Source organism: Heloderma suspectum, chromosome 5 (genome assembly GCF_057233095.1).
Source record: "Heloderma suspectum isolate Gila_16-S chromosome 5, 16-S_ref, whole genome shotgun sequence".
NCBI lineage: Eukaryota > Metazoa > Chordata > Lepidosauria > Squamata > Helodermatidae > Heloderma > Heloderma suspectum.
Genome location: NC_139462.1, coordinates 177,564,912 through 177,585,981, shown reverse-complemented (window position 1 = coordinate 177,585,981; position 21,070 = coordinate 177,564,912). Strand labels below are relative to the sequence as shown.

Sequence of the window (21,070 nt, the reverse complement as noted above, 5' to 3'; positions counted from 1 at the left end):
AATCTGGGTTACGATATAGACCAGGAGCCAACCAGGAATGGTTCCAGCCCAAACCAGCATGAGCCTCGGGCTTATGCACTTCGTCCTCCCCTTTGCATGCAAGAGAAGGGCATTTAAAGCTTCTATTCCTGTGTCTTTCCTAAACCAGTTTCCTGTTTCATCTGAATTAGGGAGACTCTAGTTTGTACAAACTACAGTTAGTTAACAAACTAGGATATCAAACCGGGATATCAAGTTAGTATAGATGAAATGGGAAACTGGTTTTACAACAAACCAGGAATGGAAGCTTTAAATCATCTCCTTTGAGTGCAGTGTGTGTGTGTGAGTGAGCCTGAGGCTATGCTCATAACAATAAACCATGGTTTGTTGTTAGGTCTAAACAGGGTCTCTCCTTTACTGAGGTGACACAGTCAATTACTCATTAATGTCTTTCTATGGAAAAGAAAAGGAAAAAGGATGGTGGTCAGAGGCAAATTCACATCTATCTAAAGATGAGGTGGGGAATTTTCCTCACCCAATTGCCCTGCCAGTTCCTCCCAAGTCTCATGCCTAATTCCTAACTCTGACCTTTCCCCTACCAATGTGTCCACCAGGAGAGAACCCCAGAGATCTGGTGTCTGTGTGTGGTGCAGTGGGGGTGGGAAAAGCTCCCCCTACTTTGGCTAAATCCTTAAGGCTGCTTTAAAATATACAAGCCAGTAAAGTTCCCATTTGCCCACTGTTTGCCTCTGTAGCAAACACTCCATAATGTATAGTGGGGAGGTAATGCACGACTGAAGACCCATGCTGAACGTCTAGGTGCTGGCATGCACCTCCCTTCCACATTGTCTAGAGATTTCTATGAAGCATGCTATAGACAAACAGAAACTTATCTGCCTGCCCATAACATTTGAAAGAGCCGTAAATTGAGCATGAACTGGCACGTAGACTTTCTAGGAAAGTTCGGCACATAGGAAATTAGATTCCTGCCCACTCATACTCATGGACCTTTCCTGCAAATCCATGTGGATTTTGCATTCCATTGAACCTTTCTGAATGTATATTTCTCCATGGAAAATGAATATGCCCATAGTGAATATTTTGTGAGGCTGAGCCTCTGACCTAGAATGGATGCATGCACAACAATTAGTCTGTCTTTTTTCTTAGGGTTAATCACAAGGTTGAAAACTCAGCAACATTCAGTCAGTTTGAAACTGAAGGCTGAAATGTCACTTTCGAAACAGGGTTAAGAAGGTCGCACAGCTGCAAATAATAATAGCTCGATGAAAATCAGATTCTGACTGCAGCCCACTGCAAGAATAACATTGGAACAGGAAACAAGCCTGCATGATATTCTTTCCAGTAAAGCCATACCAACTTTTGCAGATATATATTTTTTATTTTTTTATACAGAGACTCAAAAGAGAATGGGCTTTTTAGTTCAGTTATTTCACATAATTCCTTTGCAGCATTCATGCAATGATGAAGCTGTATTTATCTGATTTACCAAGAAGAAGAATATGTACAGTTGGGGGGTGGGGATGGAATTAGATCTGAAATTATTTGAGAAGTTGTCGTACTAATAGGGTGTTTGTTATTGTTTGTTCTGTTTTTTAATGCTTCTATGTACTGTTAGTGTTGTTATTTAAAAAGCCGTAAATACTTTGTTCAAAACCAGAAGAACAAAATCAAAGTTTATCTTGTACCTAAATTTTATTATGCATAGATATTGCTGAAGAAACCTTTAAATTAGAGGTTTTTTCCCTCTTCAGGATACTTACTTCAAGTTCTACAATTTGCATTTTATATTCACTAATCCCATGGCAAAGATGTTCAACAGTAAACATGAGGCATATGTACCTGGGCATTCTCATCTCCCTAACTCAACAACCACTCTGTCAACATTTTGAACATGTGTTTTGTTGTGAGGTGAAGATTAATTTACACATGTGTATTTGGGTTTTATTTCCCAAACCCAAATAATGTATTCAGTTCTCCGCCACGCTGAATATGTGCATGATCTCATGTGCACTAACCTGGTGCCATCACAAACACACAATCAATTTCTGAAGATGATACATTGAGTGGAAAGAACTTAATTCTCTCCATCCCTATAGCCACGTAAATTAGCCATTAGCAAATACATACGAAACAATATTGACCTCAAAGCAATTCTCTGTGTGACCAATCTGTTACTCACACACTTTTAATCTGATGCCATGCATCTCCTGCACCTCTATGCCAAGTTCATTGGAGTGTCAGGCTACAACAATGCAGCAGGGTTCCTCACACTTGCAGCCTGCCAATATTGCTCTTTACATGGTCACAGCAGTGCAGTAAACTTTGACAGATGTTGTTAACATCTACATTAAAGTCAAAGCTTCTTTTTACTTTCAGAGTGCATTCATAGCATTGGGTTGTATCCAATGTTAGTCTAACATAGGTCCCATTCATTTCAGTAGGTCTACTCTTAGGTAGGACTAATATTGGATACAACCGTATAGTAATACTAACTGGACTGTTGTAGTAATAGTAATTGTTCTTGTTATTATTAGGCATGCATTTATACTCTGGAATTATGATTTGTATCTTCGAAGTTGTGATAATTTTATTTATTTATGCAGAAGTAAATATGTTTCATAGGATATCTTTCCTCATAAGTATGGTTTATGGAGATCTCAGCATTCTGCACAGGACAATTAGTGTCCCTGTTGGCACTTGATCTTGGAACCTTTGGACCTGGTGCTTCTTTTGCATTGTTCTTTCAGAAATTTGACACAAAAGTATACAAAAATTGCAAAAGGGCAGACTCATTTCACAAAGGACGGAATGCCCTCTGCACCAGGCTTGGTTGCTCACTTCATTCCTTGTCTCCTGTCCATTTTGCTTTCACAAAGAACTTGTTTGGCCTCCCTGGCCTGTTGCTTTGGTCTTTTTGTAGCACCGATACTACATCTTCACTTCACCCCAGCTGAGCAGCTGAAACAAATATATCAAGGCAGATTGGGAAGGGAAAATTCCATCTTCTACATTAATCGCTTAAATTCTGCTTCCTACAAAATGCTATCCTACAAAGTTACCCAAGGCCAGCCTTTGATTTCTTAGTACTCCAAACTGGGTTCATAGTACAGTTTCATAGTTGTAACGTTATGAGGCATGGTGTAGCTGCACATTATAGCATAGCTGTACATTTTGTTGCTTAACTTGACTTTAGCTGTTTCTGTTATATAGTGAACAACAATCTGTCTTATGTTGTGGTTCCCTTGTCAGTCTCTCTTTCTCCCTCTCCCCCTGCCTCTCCCCCCCTCCCCCACCCCCTCTCTCTCACACACACTGTGTAGTTTATGTTGGAGGCTGTAAAGCCTATTAGTTCTTACTGCCACATGATGTGATATAGCATGGCTGCACTACACCAAGCGGGCAAGATGTCATTATTTTCCGCCTCTTGCATGCCAGTCACTTTGACCCCATACAGGTGTTTAACAGCACAATTCTAAATCTGTCTGAGCTCAATGGGAGCTCTCTAGTCAGTGTGTTTAGGATTGCAACCTAGTTTACTCAGAAAACATGCATTTATCATATTAGACAATTAAGCAGTTAATATGTTGTTTACATATGTGGAAGATTATTACGACAAATGAACATATGCTATGTTACTGAATGGGTAGAGTCCAAAGCACTATTGGTGGTGGTCCATTCATGCATGGGGATTTCTAACAACAACAGACCCTGCCGCACCTCAGGTTAAGGGGCCATCCAGAGTGGTACCCTATGAAGTGTAAATGTCAATTGCCCAAAGGAGATATCACCAACTCCCCCAGGCACATGTGGGAGTGCCTTTAGTATATACATAAGGTGGATGGGGAAGGTTGGATCCTGGTAACAGCTGCACTGCTAGTTCTGTTTTGCTAGCAGCAGGAAGTAATGGTTCTTGAAACAACCCCAGAAATGAGCAGGAACACTCATTTTCGGATTGCGGCAAGACCTGCCCCATTCAGGAAATCAGTGTTTCCATTCATTTCAAGAACCATCAGTTCCTGTCATGCTAGTGGTCTGTTCTGCCAGAACAGGGATAGCATAGGATGCTACCCAGTGTTTCAAACAACTATTGATTGATGGAATCTTTTTTTCCTAAAACCTTTAGAATACTCTTTGTTATAATTCAAGAATGACGATGTCTGGATAGGAATTGTGACACCCAAGCTGCGGCGTAACATTATTGTTTAAAGTTGCAGTGTATTATGGATCTGGAGAAGACATCTGTACTAAAGTATATACATAAGCTTTTTAAAAATGCACTTGTAAGCTGGGGACTAAAAACATGACTTTCTTCCCTTTCCTTATACTAAGGGCCAAAGTAGATGTTACATTAAATATGCAATCCTATGCTGGCTGGGGAATGCTGGTAGTTGTAAGACTTTTTTCTGTCTAAATATGCATAGGATTGTGCCCTAAATGCATCTTTGCATTGAACATGCAGGTTTTTTAAAAAAATGCCAACAGCATCAGCTTTAAGTTAGATTTATTGAGATCACAGCAGACAAGGAGGGGAATCTATCCTGGTGCAGTCCTAAGGAAAATCCTTTATTTGAATTAGAGATGTCAGATAAATCTGCAACAGATTCAAATGAGTTCAGATTTCTGTGAATCCAACCTGTGGATTCTACAGAGGACAGGCTTTTTCCGAGTCCTGAGGATTCAGAGGACTTATGGAGTGGGTTGTGGTTTTTTTTCCCTTGGGGGGGATTTCTGAAATTAATTTGTTTTCAAATGTGCAAATGTACAATTGCACTAATGCACATTTGCAAATAACATAAAATCTTGTACAAAAACTCTGATTCCATCAATGAATGCGCAACAGAATGAAAGATTCCTGACAATCTGTGAAACACATGGAATGGATTTAACAAAATGTGTACATCTTTAATTTAAATGTGCAATTTGCATTTGAAGGAAAAGTATTGGTGTCAAAGGGGGATTTCCTCCCAGTGTAAATTCTAGCTTGACAAGAGGGATTTCCCTCAAGACTGCAGCAGGGGAAGAAACATTTACATACTCCTTCCATGCCTGATACCCTGCCTGATAAATATCAGAACTGCTCCCCCCCTACTCCAACTGATATTTTCATTTTTTAAAACCTACATGTTGAATGCAAAGGTGCATTTAATGTCACACTAACATCTAGTTTGTCCCCACATGACATTTGTTGTTCCACTCAGTAGAATATACAAGAAAAAATGGTCACCCTACCTCAAGGGCAGGATAAACCTTAACACAAATGTTTGGCATTGCCTCTATTCCAGAAATAATTGTGATATTTGAGAAAGTTTTTCATCATCTTGCAGAGCAGAAGTTTTCATGAGAAATACATGTTTTATGGAGAAAGGTAGCTGTTCACAGTCCAATATTATACAGAAAAGAGAGGTTTCTTACAGGCTAAACTCTAAGGGCATTTCTACACCAGCCTAAAATCCTGCATTTAAAACAGGGCTTTCTGCTTCCATTTTAAATGCAGGATCACAACTTTATGTGTGCTCCCTTTACCCCTCCCCTTCCCCCCTCCTTCTTCCCTGTAGCTGAGTCTTCCATTATCTTTCATTGATCTTGTTCCTCTTCTTCCCACTTTAACTCTTTTGATGGAGGAAACTGAAGCGGAACACAACGGGGTACTTTGATAGCTCATTATCTGCGATCTATTTAAAAATGGAACAAAGGGCATTTAGTGCAGAATGGTCACGGCAGGGTCATTGTGTCGTGTAAACTTCCATGCACGCAAACTTCCATGAAGGAGCAATTTCAATCGCAGGATAAAAGCCTGGTGTGAAGGAGCCCTAAGTTTCTGGCCGTTTTCATTATATTTCAGTTTAATGCATATTTAATTTGGGGTAGCTAATTGCTTCTCAAATTAAAATTATGCATAGTCAAGGACATTAGGGCTGCTTAATACACTGTGGAAACATTGAGCCCATCCTATGTCTTCACAGAGAACCTACTGGTCTTACTCAGTATAAGACAGCTTCATATATCACTTGTCAGCTTTTGTTGAAAAAAGTATCATGTGGCCTAGGCAAGTTCCACTTTACAATATAAGTGGGAAAAGCAGAGCCTTTGATTCATTTGTTTTCCAGTTTTTCTCCCTAGTTTTATGTAATATTTGAACTGGCTCTGATATGAATGGTACTATGCTGTTCTTGTTCAGTAGTTCATCTTTTGATCCAAGTTGTTTGTTTGTGGGATGAAGTTAATTTTCCTCACCACAATTTTCTTCTTAACTTAGGTCATATCAGCAGAGTGATAACAGCCTGTGTTGAAATAGCAACAGACACTTCAGTTGACACTCATCTCTTGGTCCAGAGTTGAAGCATGTAAGCATGTAAGTGTGGTGCCCTCTCCTGATAAATGTAAAATGTAAGCCTCTCATGGCCTTTCACTAATACAATTTTGTTTTTTAATCTTTATTAACATGGAATTAAAAAACTTCATTTTCTGAAAGTTGCATTTTAGGTGAATAAGACATTGTGATGGTGTCTTGATGAGTATCCATGTTAAAGTTGTTTAATGAAATATATGCATATACCCGTGGCATTCCTCCAGCATGTCAGCGTCAGCCTATTTCAAATGGGAACAACTTTAGCTACCTTGAGGCAGCAGCAGGCAGCATGAGGGTAATCGCTTTGCCTCCTGCTCGCCAAAATAGCAAGAACTCAATTCACTTCGATCTTCTTGGAGTGGACCTGGGGTTCTCAATGTTGCGCTCATGTCGTCCACAAGGTTCCCTGCCCTGCCTTATTTTTATTTTCTTTCTTTTTAAAAAAATTACATTAAAAAAAAACAACGGGGAGGCTGCCATGCTGAAAAATAAAAGTGTGCCTTCCGGCAACATCTTTATTTGGGTTCAAAAAAGTTGTTTTGTGTTTTGAAGCTCAGACCCAACCTCTGCCTCAGACATAGGTTCTGGGCAAGTTACTCTTTATTTTTAGTCTCACCAGTTTGCCTTCTGACAAACGAATGTTTTGTGACCAGCCTTACCCACCATGGTAGCCATTTTATGAAAGGGCAAGCCCCCCCTCCAGTGACAGCTATTTTGTGAGCGTGCCCATGACACTCTCAAAATTCCAAATGTGCCCACGAACCCAAAAAGGTTGGGGACCCCGGGTTAGAACTTTGTCTCAAACTAGCTCAGATATGATAGGTGTTTTCAGTCAAAGGAAACAAGGCTATAAAAATACAGCTTGCATTTTCAGGAATCAGTATGTACCACAGAAATTCTCCTCTTCCAAATCAGTGGTTGGTAAAACATATAAAAAGTGATAACCCATGACTATGTGGCTCATTTTCAGATCTACAGTCCTTGTTGCCATTGTAGCGTCCAATAATTAGATAAGGCCAAAAAATTAATGGTAGAAACCAGGGCTGGCGGGCCCTTGGCATAGTCATGCCCATGGGCTCCTGCCAAAACCCCACCAGCCAAATCCACCCTTCCTGCCTGCCTGCCTGCCTGCCTGCCCACCCACAGCCAGCCAAAGTTCTCTGCGTGGTGTACAAATCAAAAACATAAAATTCCAAATACTAAAACAATCACAAGTTCCTTTATTCCCCTTTCCTTTCTGTGAACTGCCCATAAAACTTTGGCTATTGGACAGTACAGAAATACATACATACATACATACATACAAGATAAAACCACCAGCAGCATACAATAAGACCCAAAGTAAAGCCACCATCAGGAATATAACAGTGCAAAACTCCAAAAGGACTAAAGACAGTTCCTAAAATGCCTGGGAAAATTAAAAGTTCTTCATCTGGCACCAAAAACACTCTAATGTAGGCACCAGGCAAACCTCTCTGGGAAGGGTATTCCACAGAAGGCCTTTTCAGACCATGTGTCTGAAAAGGCCCTCTCTCTTGTAGCCTCCCAGCTTCTTAATTTCAAGTTGGTCCTGCTATTTTAATTTTAAAAATATCTTTATAAAAAGGCTCTTCCCTCCTCTCCTATACTGCAGTTACAATTCATCTTTCTCTGAATTAAAAAAAACAAAACAAAAAAAATCCAGGTTTGTATGGATAGCAGCTTGGTTATCTGTTTGTAGCAAGTCTGTCCCCCCCCCGCCCCCATTATGTGAGGACAAGATATCAATCTCTTGGTGATGGATTAAGAATAAGTATAACAGGTGGCTGAGGTTTGCTTTGTTTGGCTATGCAGAAAGGCCCATGTGAGCCTTCAGTGGGAATTTAATTATGTTTCTTCTCGTCATTGTTTGGACTGTAAGGGTTCATTCTGTTGGAGAAAGACTTTATGTATCCAACCTGTTTAGTCTTATTGTCTGATACTTTACTTAAAACTTTACTTTTAGTTTTGTAAGCTGCCCAGAGAACATATGTTGATGGGTGTTTATATAAATATGGCAAATATATTTTTTATTTTTTTTAAAAAAAGAAAAACTAGGCTCAAGTTAGCTTGCTCAAGCTAGGCATTTCAGTGCTTCAAAAGATTCTTAAGCAGTACATCTGAAATGATAATCACTAGAAAAGTCAAAGATAAAAGGATAATTAAATTTGTGGCATTTCAGAACAGCATAGGTGGTATAATCTAATAACAACACTGAGGGTAATTTTTCTCCAAACAGGATATCTTCTGACAGACTAATTCTGGCTTCTTTCTATGTGTATAAATATGCTCTGGAAGGGGCATTATGAACAGACATTAGGAAGTCTGAGTTTAGGAGCTATCGTGGGGGGCAGGGGATGGTGTGTGTGTGTTTTAAAATGGGCCTATACCAGCATGGGCACCAGGTTGGCAAAGGGTGGCCTAAACTTTCCATGCTTCATGAAGTTTTGGGTGACTATATTTATGGATTCCCTTTATCCCCTTTCCTTTTAACATGTAGATTTATGAGGACTCAAAAATGAATTTGGAACAGGAGAGGCCTTTTGTCTGCAGTGCCCCAGGTTGCTCACAGGTGAGTTGAATCACCAGGAATATAAACCAAATCTAGCTGTAGCATAATATCTCTTGGTGTATTAACATGAATCTAATAATAATTTATATTTTATTATAACTTTTCTAAATGCTATCTCCCCCACCCTCATTCCACATAAATCACTATTTCATAATATTTAACCCAAATATATAGCTATTCAGTTCAGTGTCAGCTTTCCAATAAGTTCCTCATGTTCAAAACCGAGCTATATTTCTTTATCAAAATGTTATATTATTTTTTCAGAAGCATACAGAAATAGAGGAGCACCCTTAAGTTTAGGGCTAAAATATATTTTAAGGTGTTTGGAGCTCCGTGGTAGAGCACCTGCTTTGCATGCCGAAAATCCCAGGTTCAGTCCCTGGCACCTCCAGTTTAAGAACAGGATCAGGTAGCGAGTGGTGGGAAAGACCTCTGCCTGAGATCCAAGAGAGCTGTTGACAATTGGAAGAAACTACCAGACTCGATGGATAGGTAGGGCAGTATCCAACTGTGTCATTCCATTAGCACAAATAACGTTGCACTAGCGGACACTAGATTCTGAACTTTGTGCGCAAGCGAAGAATCCAACTAGAGTTACATTTGTGCAAGCGTGGTTGAGCAAGCGGTTGTGCACTGTGTTTGTGGAACCTGTTGTGCAACTGGTTTTCACCTTCCACTTGTGGAACTAGTTGTGCAGACATAAATTGGCGTCCGCTTACACAGTGGAAAGATTCAGCAGAGCTCCACTAGTAGTTTACAGAACGACATTGTTGGATGCTGCCCATAGTCTGATCCTGTGTAAGATATATTTCTATGTTCCAGTGCTTGTAGGCTCTAGTTCCCATCTGAGAGTTGGCTCACACATGCATGATCATTTCTTGATGCCTGTACTGCGTATGTGGGTGAGCCACGGCAGATAGAACTTTCAGAATACTTCACTGTCAACCTCAGACGCCATGCTTTTCAGTGAATTTGGTTAAAAACAAACAAGCCTAACTTAGCATCATTATGGGTTGAGCGATCAAGAGATATACATGCATGTGTGAAATGGCCCCTCTTTCAGGATGGATTCCATCACCTAGGCCAGCCTTCCCCAACCTGCTGCTCTCCAGATGTTTTGGACCTCAAGTCCCACCAGAACTAGTAAGCATGGCCAATGGTCAGGAATGCTGGGAATTGTAATTGGAAACATCTGGAGGGTTGGGGAGGCTGACCTAGATCATGCAACATGTAATGGAAATAGGGCATTCTGGGGTGGGGCAAGTGGCAATGATTCAAAGCCCCTCCATTCCCCCATGAGGCCCCATCATTGGGCCCTGTATGTGTGCCAATCTCAGGTTAGCACAGGCAAATTTTAGAAAAGGAGATCCGCTGAGAAAAAAGCCCGGCAGGTAACCAACCCCACCTCCTGCTCTAGCTGCCTTTATGCTGGCAGGGCTTTGGATCTCACAGTGGCTCCATGGTGGATCTCCCCTTCTGCCCCATTTAGGATTGCTGTGTAATCTACTGTAACAGATTATGGGTGTGAGTGCCATGGTGTGTGAAGATCATTCTAATCTATGTTACATTAGATTCGCAAATCTGTGTTAGTCACTTCAATGGAGGACTATTATTCAGATTAATTAGTATGGAATAAAATAGCAACTTCATCTGGTTGAAGAAATCATTATTGAGAATATTAATTTTTTAAAGAAAATTTCCAAAATACAATTATAAAAGATGTATGACTTGAAAATTTATAAAGTTATTTCTGAGCAGTATGCTGCAATTTTACATGCATGAATAATATAAAATAATACCTCAACCATTTGGGGACATCCTACAAAATGATAGCAATATCTATAGATGATTGTGTAATAAGTGCACATGTTTGTATATCCAGAAATTTATAGGGAAAAGGTGGAGGGAAACAAAAAAGCAAAAACCACCCACAACAAAACAACAACTGGAGAAATGCTCTTTCATGTGCCTTTATCGCTATCATTTGTCAGCTTTAAATAATGAATGAAGATTCTTTTTACTCATACACCATCAGATTCCATGCTCCCCACACTGTTTCCTTTGCAATACTAATACTAATAATACCATGCTCATTGCCAGGAAAATACATTTCAGAAACTGAATCCTTGTTTCCTTCTGTGTTTGCCTGACAGCGTTTTCCAACTGAGGATCATCTGATGATTCACAGGCACAAACATGAAATGACTTTGAAGTTTCCTTCACTAAAAACTGATAACATGTTATCAGGTAAGAAGATAGGAGTCAGAATGGCAATAAGCTGCCAGTTTTTGATGATGATAAGGATAAATGTAGTTGTACTCAGTTGGTTGGCCAGTTGTGTACTCATGATGCAAAAAGCCCATGTTCTACACTTCACATTAAGGTCAACTGACGTGTTCTTATCTGTGTGTAGGAAAACTGAAATAGGCTGTGCAGCCCTAGTTTGATAAGTACTAAAATGAGTGAACAGTGGTAAAAAATACCTGGCCCTTCTCAGTACAAGTTGGTCATGTCATGCTTTAGTTCTGTGAGTAGTCGATTTCCAATGCTTGTTTGTTTGACAATGCAGCCACGGAACTGACTAAATTAGTATGACAAGGAGCTGTTCCTTTGTACTCTTTTTCTGCTAAAATCAGCGCTCCCAGCTGTGTTTTTTATCCACCTTACAAGAGAAGAAAAAAGTATCAGTCACATGAGCCAAATAGGGCTCAGGTAATAAGGCAGTTACATATATAGCTTCCCAAGTGTTGATACCTGCTATCGACTTTTGCTTTACTACTGCAATGTGCTGTATCTGGGGCTGCCTTTGAAGATGGTTCAGAAGTTTCAGCTGGTGCAGAATACAGCCACCCAGTTCTTGGTGGGGGCTGGGCGGTTGGCTCACGTGACACCAATATTGTGCTAGCTGCCCTGGCTGCCAGTGTGTTTCCAAGCTCAATTTAAAGTGCTTGATTTAACCTTTAACACCTTAAATGGTTTGGGCCCAAGGTACTTATAGGACCGCCTTCTCCCATAATAATCTGCCCACACACTGAGGTTCAACAGAGGCCCTTCTCACCTGCCTGCCACCAAGCATGGTTAAGCTGGTGAGTACAAAGGAGAGGGCCTTCTCAGTGGTGGCCCTGTACCTCTGGAATCAACTTCCATCAGGACTTCATCAGGCCCTTCTTTAGAGGTGATCAGGAAAGCTCTGAAAACCTACCTGTTTTCGCTGACCTTCCCTTAAGTCAAAGCCATTGGTTTTTATTCATAAGTTTAGTTTTTAATGATTTTAATTGGCAATCTCTATTTTTATGGATTTTATTGAAACACATTTTTATGGATTTTTAAAAATTGTATCCACTTGTGATTTTTGTCTTGTATGCAGCCTTGAGAAGGTGCCACCCTTTCGGGGGACTAGAAATAATTTTTTATAGAGATAGATTTCATCCCTTCATCCTTGGGTCACATCCTGAACCACAGGTTTGTGGCCAGACTACCTAGAACGTTAACATCATCTTCTGGTGGAACTTGCCCAATAGATCAGGAATTCTGAGTTGACCTCTTGAGAATTGGTAGGGATGGAGTCTGGCTATGGATTCTGGCTGCACAACAGCAAATCTGAGAGCATTTTGTGTAGTTATATAGAACTACTTGTAAAAAAAGAAAAGAAAAACTAGCGGAGGGAAAAGCTTGGAACTAGAAGTAATGAAAGTCCTTGAAATACTCTGTATAACTGTTTATTTATACTGTAGACAGCATGTAATCTCTGAGCCATGTCACTGGCTTTTGAAAATCATTAACACTCACATAATAATTTAGCAGAGTTTTGGAAGAAGGCTGAAGAAGGAAGACAGTTTTCACAGACTCTCATAAAGTTACTGCCCTTCCAGGCTGTCTTATAATGGAATTGCTTCTCCAGTGCCTCCTATATATTTTTCTTCTTGACTACATTCTACTGGTTCTTTACGTTCTCGTTTTATCTGAAGTAGATCTTTTTCTTGGGTTCTGCATTGGTAAAAAGTAGAGGGAGCGTAGAGGCAAAGTACACGTTATGAGATTGGCTTTTGGGAGATAATTCAGTTTGCTCATTGCTTGTAGAAAATTGGTGTGAAGGGAATGCTCTAAGTGTATTGCCAAAATGCCACAGGTGAACATGTATCAGGAGGTGGAAATGTAATTGTGAGAGGTATAATGGCGTAATGCATTTATCCCATAGGGCACCTATTTTATGCAGAGCTTAATGAGGTACTTTCCATTTATTTAAGCAACATAACAGAAAATACATTTGGATTTATAAGACTAGGTTGAATGAGAGTTGCCCTTTGGATGAAGATGAATACGGAGAGTTATTGATCACCTACTACAGGCAGTTGCAGCTTCTCTCACTCCTGTAGCGCAGTGATGCCCCAATCAATGCCAGCCCAAATCAGTGAGTTACTATGCAAGGCAAAGCAACATTTTTCACAACATTGAAATTTTCAGAAAACATTGCACAATTTTAAATACTGACCATTTGAGAATGCACATTTTAATTTTGAATTTCAAATATTTTGAAATGTTGCTTTTGACATTTGACTTGGATAAATAGTTTAAAAACCTCTCTCAGTCTGAAAGTAATAATGCCAAGTTTCATGTTGCTAAGTTCAATACATTCACACCTTGTTTTCATCTAAAATATTTAAATTAAAGCTAATTGGAATTGTTGAAGGGAAATCAGATTAGGAGAATTTTTTAAAACACACATTTGAATTAGGTTAATTTGCTTGAGGATATTTTTTCCAGAATTGACTCCAAGTTCATCTCTAATCTTGTTGCTTAGTCATGAAGCAAACTGGGCAGCTGAATGATCAGTAATCTTAGCCTGCAGTATTGGATATGACTCAAATTGGGACTATTCAGGTCTTGGATGAAACAGCACAATTGGCTCAAAGAATTAGCTCAAAGGACAGTTATGAAATTCTGGCCACCTTTTCCTACAAGCAGCGGGGCCCTTTGCTGTTGTATGTGTCAAATTTAAAATATGTGGCACTAGTAGCTGCAGGTGGAAGACAAAAAAACCCTATTTAGTTCCCAAACCACTACATCAACCGTTTTAGAATTTAGACTGCAATCCACTTACAGGAGTAAGTCCTATTGAATTCACTGGGGGTTACTTCCAAATATACATGCTTAGGTTTACACAGTGTACGTAAGTGTGTTCTGAACAATGAATTAGCCTCTTAGTACAAACCATACAGACCCACTGTCCTAGACAGTGTACTTAAGGAACACTAAGGGCACAACCCCATGCATGTTTAGAGGGAGAAAAGTCTTACAACTCCCAGCATTCCCCAGTCAGCTGGCTGGGAATGCTGGGAGTTATAGGACTTTCTCTCTCTAAACATGCATAGGGTTGTGCTCTTAAGTAAACTGCCATGGGGCAGTATATTTAGGGAAAACTCCCCATGGCAGTGTATTTAGGGAATAAAGTTAGTTTGCTCCCAGCAACATCTAGCTTAACAGCAGGCTAGTTAGCCTGTAATTTAGGATGCATTTATTTTTTTTCAGTTCTCGTTTCAGCAATTAGTTTTTCTTCTAACAGGGAGATACTGGGGAAGAAAGCTATTTAATCACCCACCTAGCCCCTCAGGAAATCTAAATTCCTAAAAGTTAGCTGGTTTATTCTAAGATTTCATAATGAAATAGAGAAATGATATATGAGAGGGAGAGGCTTTCCCCTTTAGACATGGTTTCCCTTTAGACATTCATCTCTCGTTTTCTTCCTTCTTATTTTATGGCAAAGTTATTTCATGTCATCTGCATCTGTAAAGAATCGTAGCCGCAGTTGCCCCTTAGCAAACCCAGGTGCAGTATTCCCCCACCCAGCCCGCTCATTTTCCATAGCTCAGCTATGTTCTTACCAAAGAACAGTGTTTCCCTGCCAATTATACGTGCTGAGTTAAGATCAGCTACTTTCAGAGGTGTAAAGCAAGACATCAGTGTTTCAAAAACCACCAAAAAGCAGTTTCAAAATTTTAGAGAAAAGCAGAGAGATTTTTTTTTTTTTTTACATAGTCATGGTAAGCAGACTTTTCCACAAGAATTTGGCTATGCTTCTATACTGTAGAGCAGCTGTCCCCAACCTGGTGCCCTCCAGATGTCTTGGACTACAACTCCTATTATTGTTGACAACACCAGCATGACCAGTACTGGGCATGGATGATGTGTTTTGCTAATACGACATGGCTTCCCCATGTCATAGTTCACCTGCCCTCTCCAAGCATCCAAGCAATGCCGAGAGTGAGGAAACGGAGCAGCATCACCTACTTCCCTCTTGGTGGAAAGAGACTGGGCAGCAATGCCTTGGGGGGGGAGCCCCTTTCCTAAGGGTCCCCCAAAACCTGGACCCTACGTTTTGTTCCACTTAGACTGAAAGACAGTTCTTCCCTCCCATCTCCAGTTCCAGAGTCCTGCATTCTGACACCTGGCCCTCCTTGCCGTGGTCTGAAACTCCCACATGAGCCAAGTTGTAGGCAAAGGGCTCTTTAACACCTCGTCTTCCACTGTGAATAGCAACAGAGGCTTTGGCAGAGGCCTTCCTTTGGTCCAGACATGGCTAACTTTTTCCCTCCAAGAGCTGCATTCCCGGAGGTTCATGTGCTGGATCCACATGCCAGTGGTGGGCATGCCCAGTGCCAAAAGTGGGCGTAGCCATAGAAGAGCGTGGACACTGCCATCCCCCTTCTCTCACATCCCCCCTTCTCTCCCATTCAGCGATCCACACATACACGCAAGCATATTGCATCCATCCATCTTCCATTCATTCTCTCTCTCTCACCCTCACTCTTCCTACCCCACCTCCAGCCACACACTCATACAAGCCCCATGCGCCAATGTACATTGTGGGGAAAAACATCTTCCATTAGCTGCAGTCAGAGTCCCCCCCCCCCATGCAAATTGTAGCTGTGGAGGTTCTGATCCAGATTGGGACCCTGGTGTGTGTCGGGTAGGAGGGCTTTAACCTTTTGCCCCTGCTGTGGTCCCAAACCTGAGTTTAGACACTCCAACCCCTCACTACCCTGATATGTCTTAACATACCAGGAGTGAGCAGCTGAGGTGCACCATCAAAGGAAACGCTGAGCTTTTCTGCATGAGGCTGTTAATTGGCTGTGATTCTGCTGTATTTACTTTCTGCTTTGTCATGGAATTGAGATCTGATCATTACATGAGCAGTATTTCCTTTCCTGCTTTTCCACTACCTAACCTCTAGGTGGCACTGTGGTATAGTGGAATAGTGCAAATACACAAGAGGAAATCGTGTTTTCTTTTGCATTCTTAATTAAATGCTGCATTTTGTTGCTCTAAAAAAAACCTCACTGAAAGTGCTGGTTAGATGCAGCAGCAAAATTGGAGGGTCACATCATCTAAAGAACCCATAAATAACTGTGAGTAGGGAACGATGAGTGCATGATAAATGCCTCATGTAGAAAACCCCACTACGTCAAAGCCATACTGCATACTGTTTGCACGGCAGAGCACACTGCTTGTTTTTCAACTTGGAAGAAGTTGGCTGAGTGAAACTTATCGGAGTGGTCTTAAGAAACCCAAGTTGTGCTAGGGGACAGAAGATAAACCTTTGGATTCTGGAATTGGCCACTGGGCCTCCAGTTACCTATCTAGTCTAGCAACAGTAATTACATGTATTAAGGACATCATGTTGTAAATTTCCCTACCTCTTCTAGAAGCAGCTAATGACATGGAAATTCACTAGAGAATACCCACAGTCCATATGATGAGTGCTCATAGCCAGTGTTGTTGCTCATAGCTGTTGTGTTTTGGTGGCATCCCCATCACAACCATTACAGCTCTCAGTGCTTTTGCTTTCTGGTACTCCTTCCTTAGGGAATGTTCCTTGTGAGTTATGAAGCAAGCAAGATGACATGAAGATGGCAGCCATTCTACAGATTGATCAGCGTGTGTGTGGTGTACAGTTGATGAGATTTTGGATGCTGCAGTTTTGAAATTGCTTACGTTGCCAAGTAGAAACTTGTTTCTCTTGCTGCTGGAACAGTTTCATCCACCCACACCTGTATAAACCACACATCCTAGAAATGTTTAGTGCAGATGCATATTATATGCGCCTCAAATTGGCACTGTCCTCAGTGTAACCCTAGTGCAAACAAGACCTTATTCTCCAAGATCATGATTGTAAATAATAGGTAACAATCAAGTTCATTCAAGTTGGATATGGGTTTGGTTATGTTTTGGGTTAACTGTGCGCTAAAGGCAAACCCGCCATATGTGAATTAGTCCTTCCGTGCTCTCAGCAACACTTACATTTGTGGCCTTTCTTCCTTCGTGTTTTCTGGGGCACTAAGGCAAAAAAGCCAGCTGCCTAGGACACAGATTGTCTAATACGCTTGAGTAATGATGTGACATGTCAGTGGAAATAAAAACGTTGTCAAAATAAAAAAGGAAAAGAAAGTGAGAGAGATTTGAACCTCTCTGCGGTGTGATAGGCAGCCTTTGTTTCAACACTCCTTTTCCTCCTATTCCTCTGATTTTGTTATCATTGCATGGGAGTAAAACATAGCTAATATATAACTTCAGTGAAGCTCTCCAGCTGAACAAGCCAAATTCCTGTTATTAAATGTACAGCAGACTAAACAGTTTTGCTAAATATCAGGCATCAAATTACACCCTTTGGATCTCTGCTTGTCACGTATCTACACTGTAGATTAATCACATTTGTTATGGTTTAGTTTGTAAAGCTTTGAATTTTTTTAAATAAAAAAAGTTGTCTATAGCTATTCTCTGGTACTGTTTTGTTGTTGTTGTTGTTGTTGCTGCTGCTGCTGCTGCTTACCAATATCATCCTTTTTAAAAAAAAGTTGGTCTGACAAATAACATTTTAAAATCCCTCTTCTGGTTTCACAATTCTGGTGTTTAAATGAAATAATACAGTACATTTCCTCCACAGTGTGCTTTCCAAGACTACTGCTGAAGGCAGTCCATTCAGTTTACAGTTCCTTTTTTAAAGTAAAATGTCTGCAGGTCAAAGTCCATCTTTAACACTGTTGCATTCTGTGGTTATGTTTTTTCTCCTTCATTTTTCATATCCTGTGTTGGATCCAGGATCTGCCTTCCACAAGATGGAGGACCTTCTGTGAGAAGGAAGTCTCCATTCATGGAAGGTGTCTCCACCTAATTTGGGGGGATACCTCTCCCCCACACTATAGCTCACCCTATTCAGCAGGGTCTCCTGACTGTCTGTGTTGTATTTTTGGGGGGCTGGAGGAACTGCCATGGGAAGGAGGGGCCAGGGAAGTCTGCTTCCATCAGCACAGTTGATCCAGCATAAATCTGGATCCAACCCCCTATCTTTATAAAGCAACTAGGGATGTCTGTCATTTTCTGCAAAAAGCTCTGAGACCACTCAACCAATCTGCAACCATAAGTGTTGTTTGAAAGGCTGTGGTGTAAAAGCTTTCAACCACTCTAGTTATGGACAAAATTGGCCATATACTTCAAAAGTTAGGATGAAGATAATATATTATCAACAACAACAAATTAATAATAATATAAGTGTGCAATCCAGAAGAAAGTCCTACAACCCCCAGCATCCCCCAGCCAGCCATACAGGCTGATGAATGCTGGGAGTTGCAGGACTTCTTTCTGTCTAAACATGCATAACATTGCACCCTAACCTGTTATTCCAGTCAACTCTTTTGGGTTTGTAATGTTCCCTGACAATATTAGCAGCGACATTTGAACATTTAACAATATCATCAGCCAGACGGTGTGACATTTGGCTGGCTGACTTGCAGGAGTAACAAGTATATATATGAAAAGGCCCCAAGTGAATTAGGATAACTGATCAAGTTTTGCTGGCTTTACAAACTTGGCAACATTAAGAGAAAGCAGACATGGCAGAAGAGAAGGAGGCCGGTATTGTGGAAGATCAATTGACACCCATGACCTGCCAGTGGCAGGTTTTCAACTCTCTTTTTATACATTTAGTTGTGATTTTTAAAGATTTGGATTTTCACATTGGTGAAAGTACTTTCACTGAAATCCTCCAGTGATTCACCAAAACTTTAGTTTATCAGGTTAGATTATGATCCCTGTTGGGGAGAGCGTTTCTTCCATATAAATTACTGGTACTCTTTCTGAATCAAGATTATAATTCTAAAAAGGGTATAAATAAGATACATCTATCTACAGAACTGCTTCTACCAAATTTTAGTGCCAAAATATTAAATCATGTGCCTACTGCTGAGGTAAAAAATAAAATAAAATCTGACATCTGTGTGGAACCTAAGCCTGGTGTCCTAGCCTGGCAGGTCCTTAGGTGCAACTTGCATACTTGGAGGTGAGGGCCAGGAAGGAGAGACCATTAAAAATGTGTTCATCTAAGCTAACTGAAAATCACCTACATATATAGAGAGCATCTAACTCAAGAAAGTGAGCCAAGCAACAGACAATAGGGCAGTCGTGCACATGTATTATATCAGCCTTCCCCAACTTGGTGCCCTTCAGATGTTTTGGACTTCAACTCCCATCAGCCCAGTTAGCATTAGGGATGCTGGAGAAATTTGAGATGGACTAAAATGAGCTCGGATTTCTAAGAATCTGACCTCAGGCCATGCGTGGACTTTCGGATGATTTTTTTACTTTCCCAAAATTTACGCATATAAATTTGTAGGAAAATATGTAAGTTTCTGCTGAGGAAATGTTAAATGGAATGGGGGACAATATGCTAAATGTTGCGTACCAAGGTGAATTATATAAATACTTATATATAAGTATTTAGAATTTATAAATTATAAAATAATTTATATTTATTTTATATAAAATAAATTATATAAGTTTATAATTTATAATTATATATAAGTATTTATATATAATTATATAAATACTTATATTTTTTCCACATGATGGGAAAAAAATCGCATCAGCGGACGATGGAACAAAAGGCACCTGCAATCCACGAAACACAAAGAAGATTTTTCATAGTCCGTACATCCCTAGTTAGCATGGGCAATAGCCAAGAATGCTGGGAGTTGTCGTCCAAAACATCTGGAGGGCAGCAGGTTGGAGAAGGCTGTATTATATAGTCACAGAATTAAGCATGTAGGAAAGACATAAACCCTTTTCCTCTTGTTCTTTCCATCAAGACATGAACATACAAAGGACACCAACACCTACATACGCACAAGCGGGTGTGCACACGCACGCACATGCAGAGGACATGAGCCTAGCCGCTGGCTACTCTTGCTGTGCCTCATTGGCTGGGATGTGTAACACAGTCTTCCACTGCTGCACCCATCTTTTCTAATCCCAGAACAGGCAAACACGCACTGGGCAGCTAGGCTGGCAACAGTGGCCGTGCCTCAGCCATTAGGGCTGCTCTGGCAGCGCAGCAGTGATGTAGCGAAGCCAGGGCTCACAGGGATGCAGTGCCAGCACCTTTTTATTAGCAGGGACGCGGATGTCATCTGCCACTCCCCTCAGACCTCCGTGTTTTCTCAAGCTTAGTTGCAGTCCTCACTGTAGCTGGGGGGGGGGAATGAATTTTCCCAGAAACAACACATTTTTCCCTGTTGCAACGCAAAGTACCTTGGGGTGGCTTGGTCTTGAATGGGCAATTAACATCCATTAGCTTTACACAAGACCTGCTCGTGGTGGAAATAAAAACTGCTAGAACGGATTTGTTGTTGTGGATCAACACAGTGTTTTGGGTCTCTTCTTGGAGGTGTGGTTATGGGGACTATCATGATGAGTGCCTGAACTTCAACATTCACCTTGCTATCATTGTGGGGAAAAACAATCTGCTGGTAAGCATACTGACCAAGCCAGAGAGCCAGAAAACACAGCTCCTCCTTATTGTCCTTCCAGCCTCCTTCTCACTGCCATGGCTGCCATCTGCCATGCAGTATCTCTTCCGCCTTGACCAACTCGGGCAGCTTCCTTCTTGGTGCACAAATGTTGTGCATGTGGCCTTTTCCCTTCCTTTGCCCTGTTTGCATGCGCATCTAATTTATGCATATGCAACCCAACAATGTAAGATAAATAAAAGTCTTTAAATAGGGACAGTAAAACCAACTAGGGTTGGTGAAACCAGCTTTCCTCACTCTTGCCCAGCAACTGGGATGAGGTGGGGTCCTAAT

The 21,070-nt window shown here is 40.8% G+C and overlaps 1 protein-coding gene across 2 annotated transcripts in view; it reads left to right on the top strand.

The window, feature by feature from the left end:
* The window catches only part of LOC146344868 (cyclic AMP-responsive element-binding protein 5-like), a 121,651-nt gene that overhangs the window by 58,589 nt on the left and 41,992 nt on the right, over nucleotides 1-21,070 (top strand). For both annotated transcript variants that reach the window (XM_084860441.1, XM_084860443.1), the window contains 3 exons: nucleotides 6,257-6,352; nucleotides 8,868-8,939; nucleotides 11,093-11,186. In XM_084860441.1, coding sequence (XP_084716567.1) covers nucleotides 8,886-8,939; nucleotides 11,093-11,186 — 148 coding nt within the window. In that variant the 5' untranslated portion in view covers nucleotides 6,257-6,352; nucleotides 8,868-8,885. The remainder of the gene's footprint in view (nucleotides 1-6,256; nucleotides 6,353-8,867; nucleotides 8,940-11,092; nucleotides 11,187-21,070) is intronic.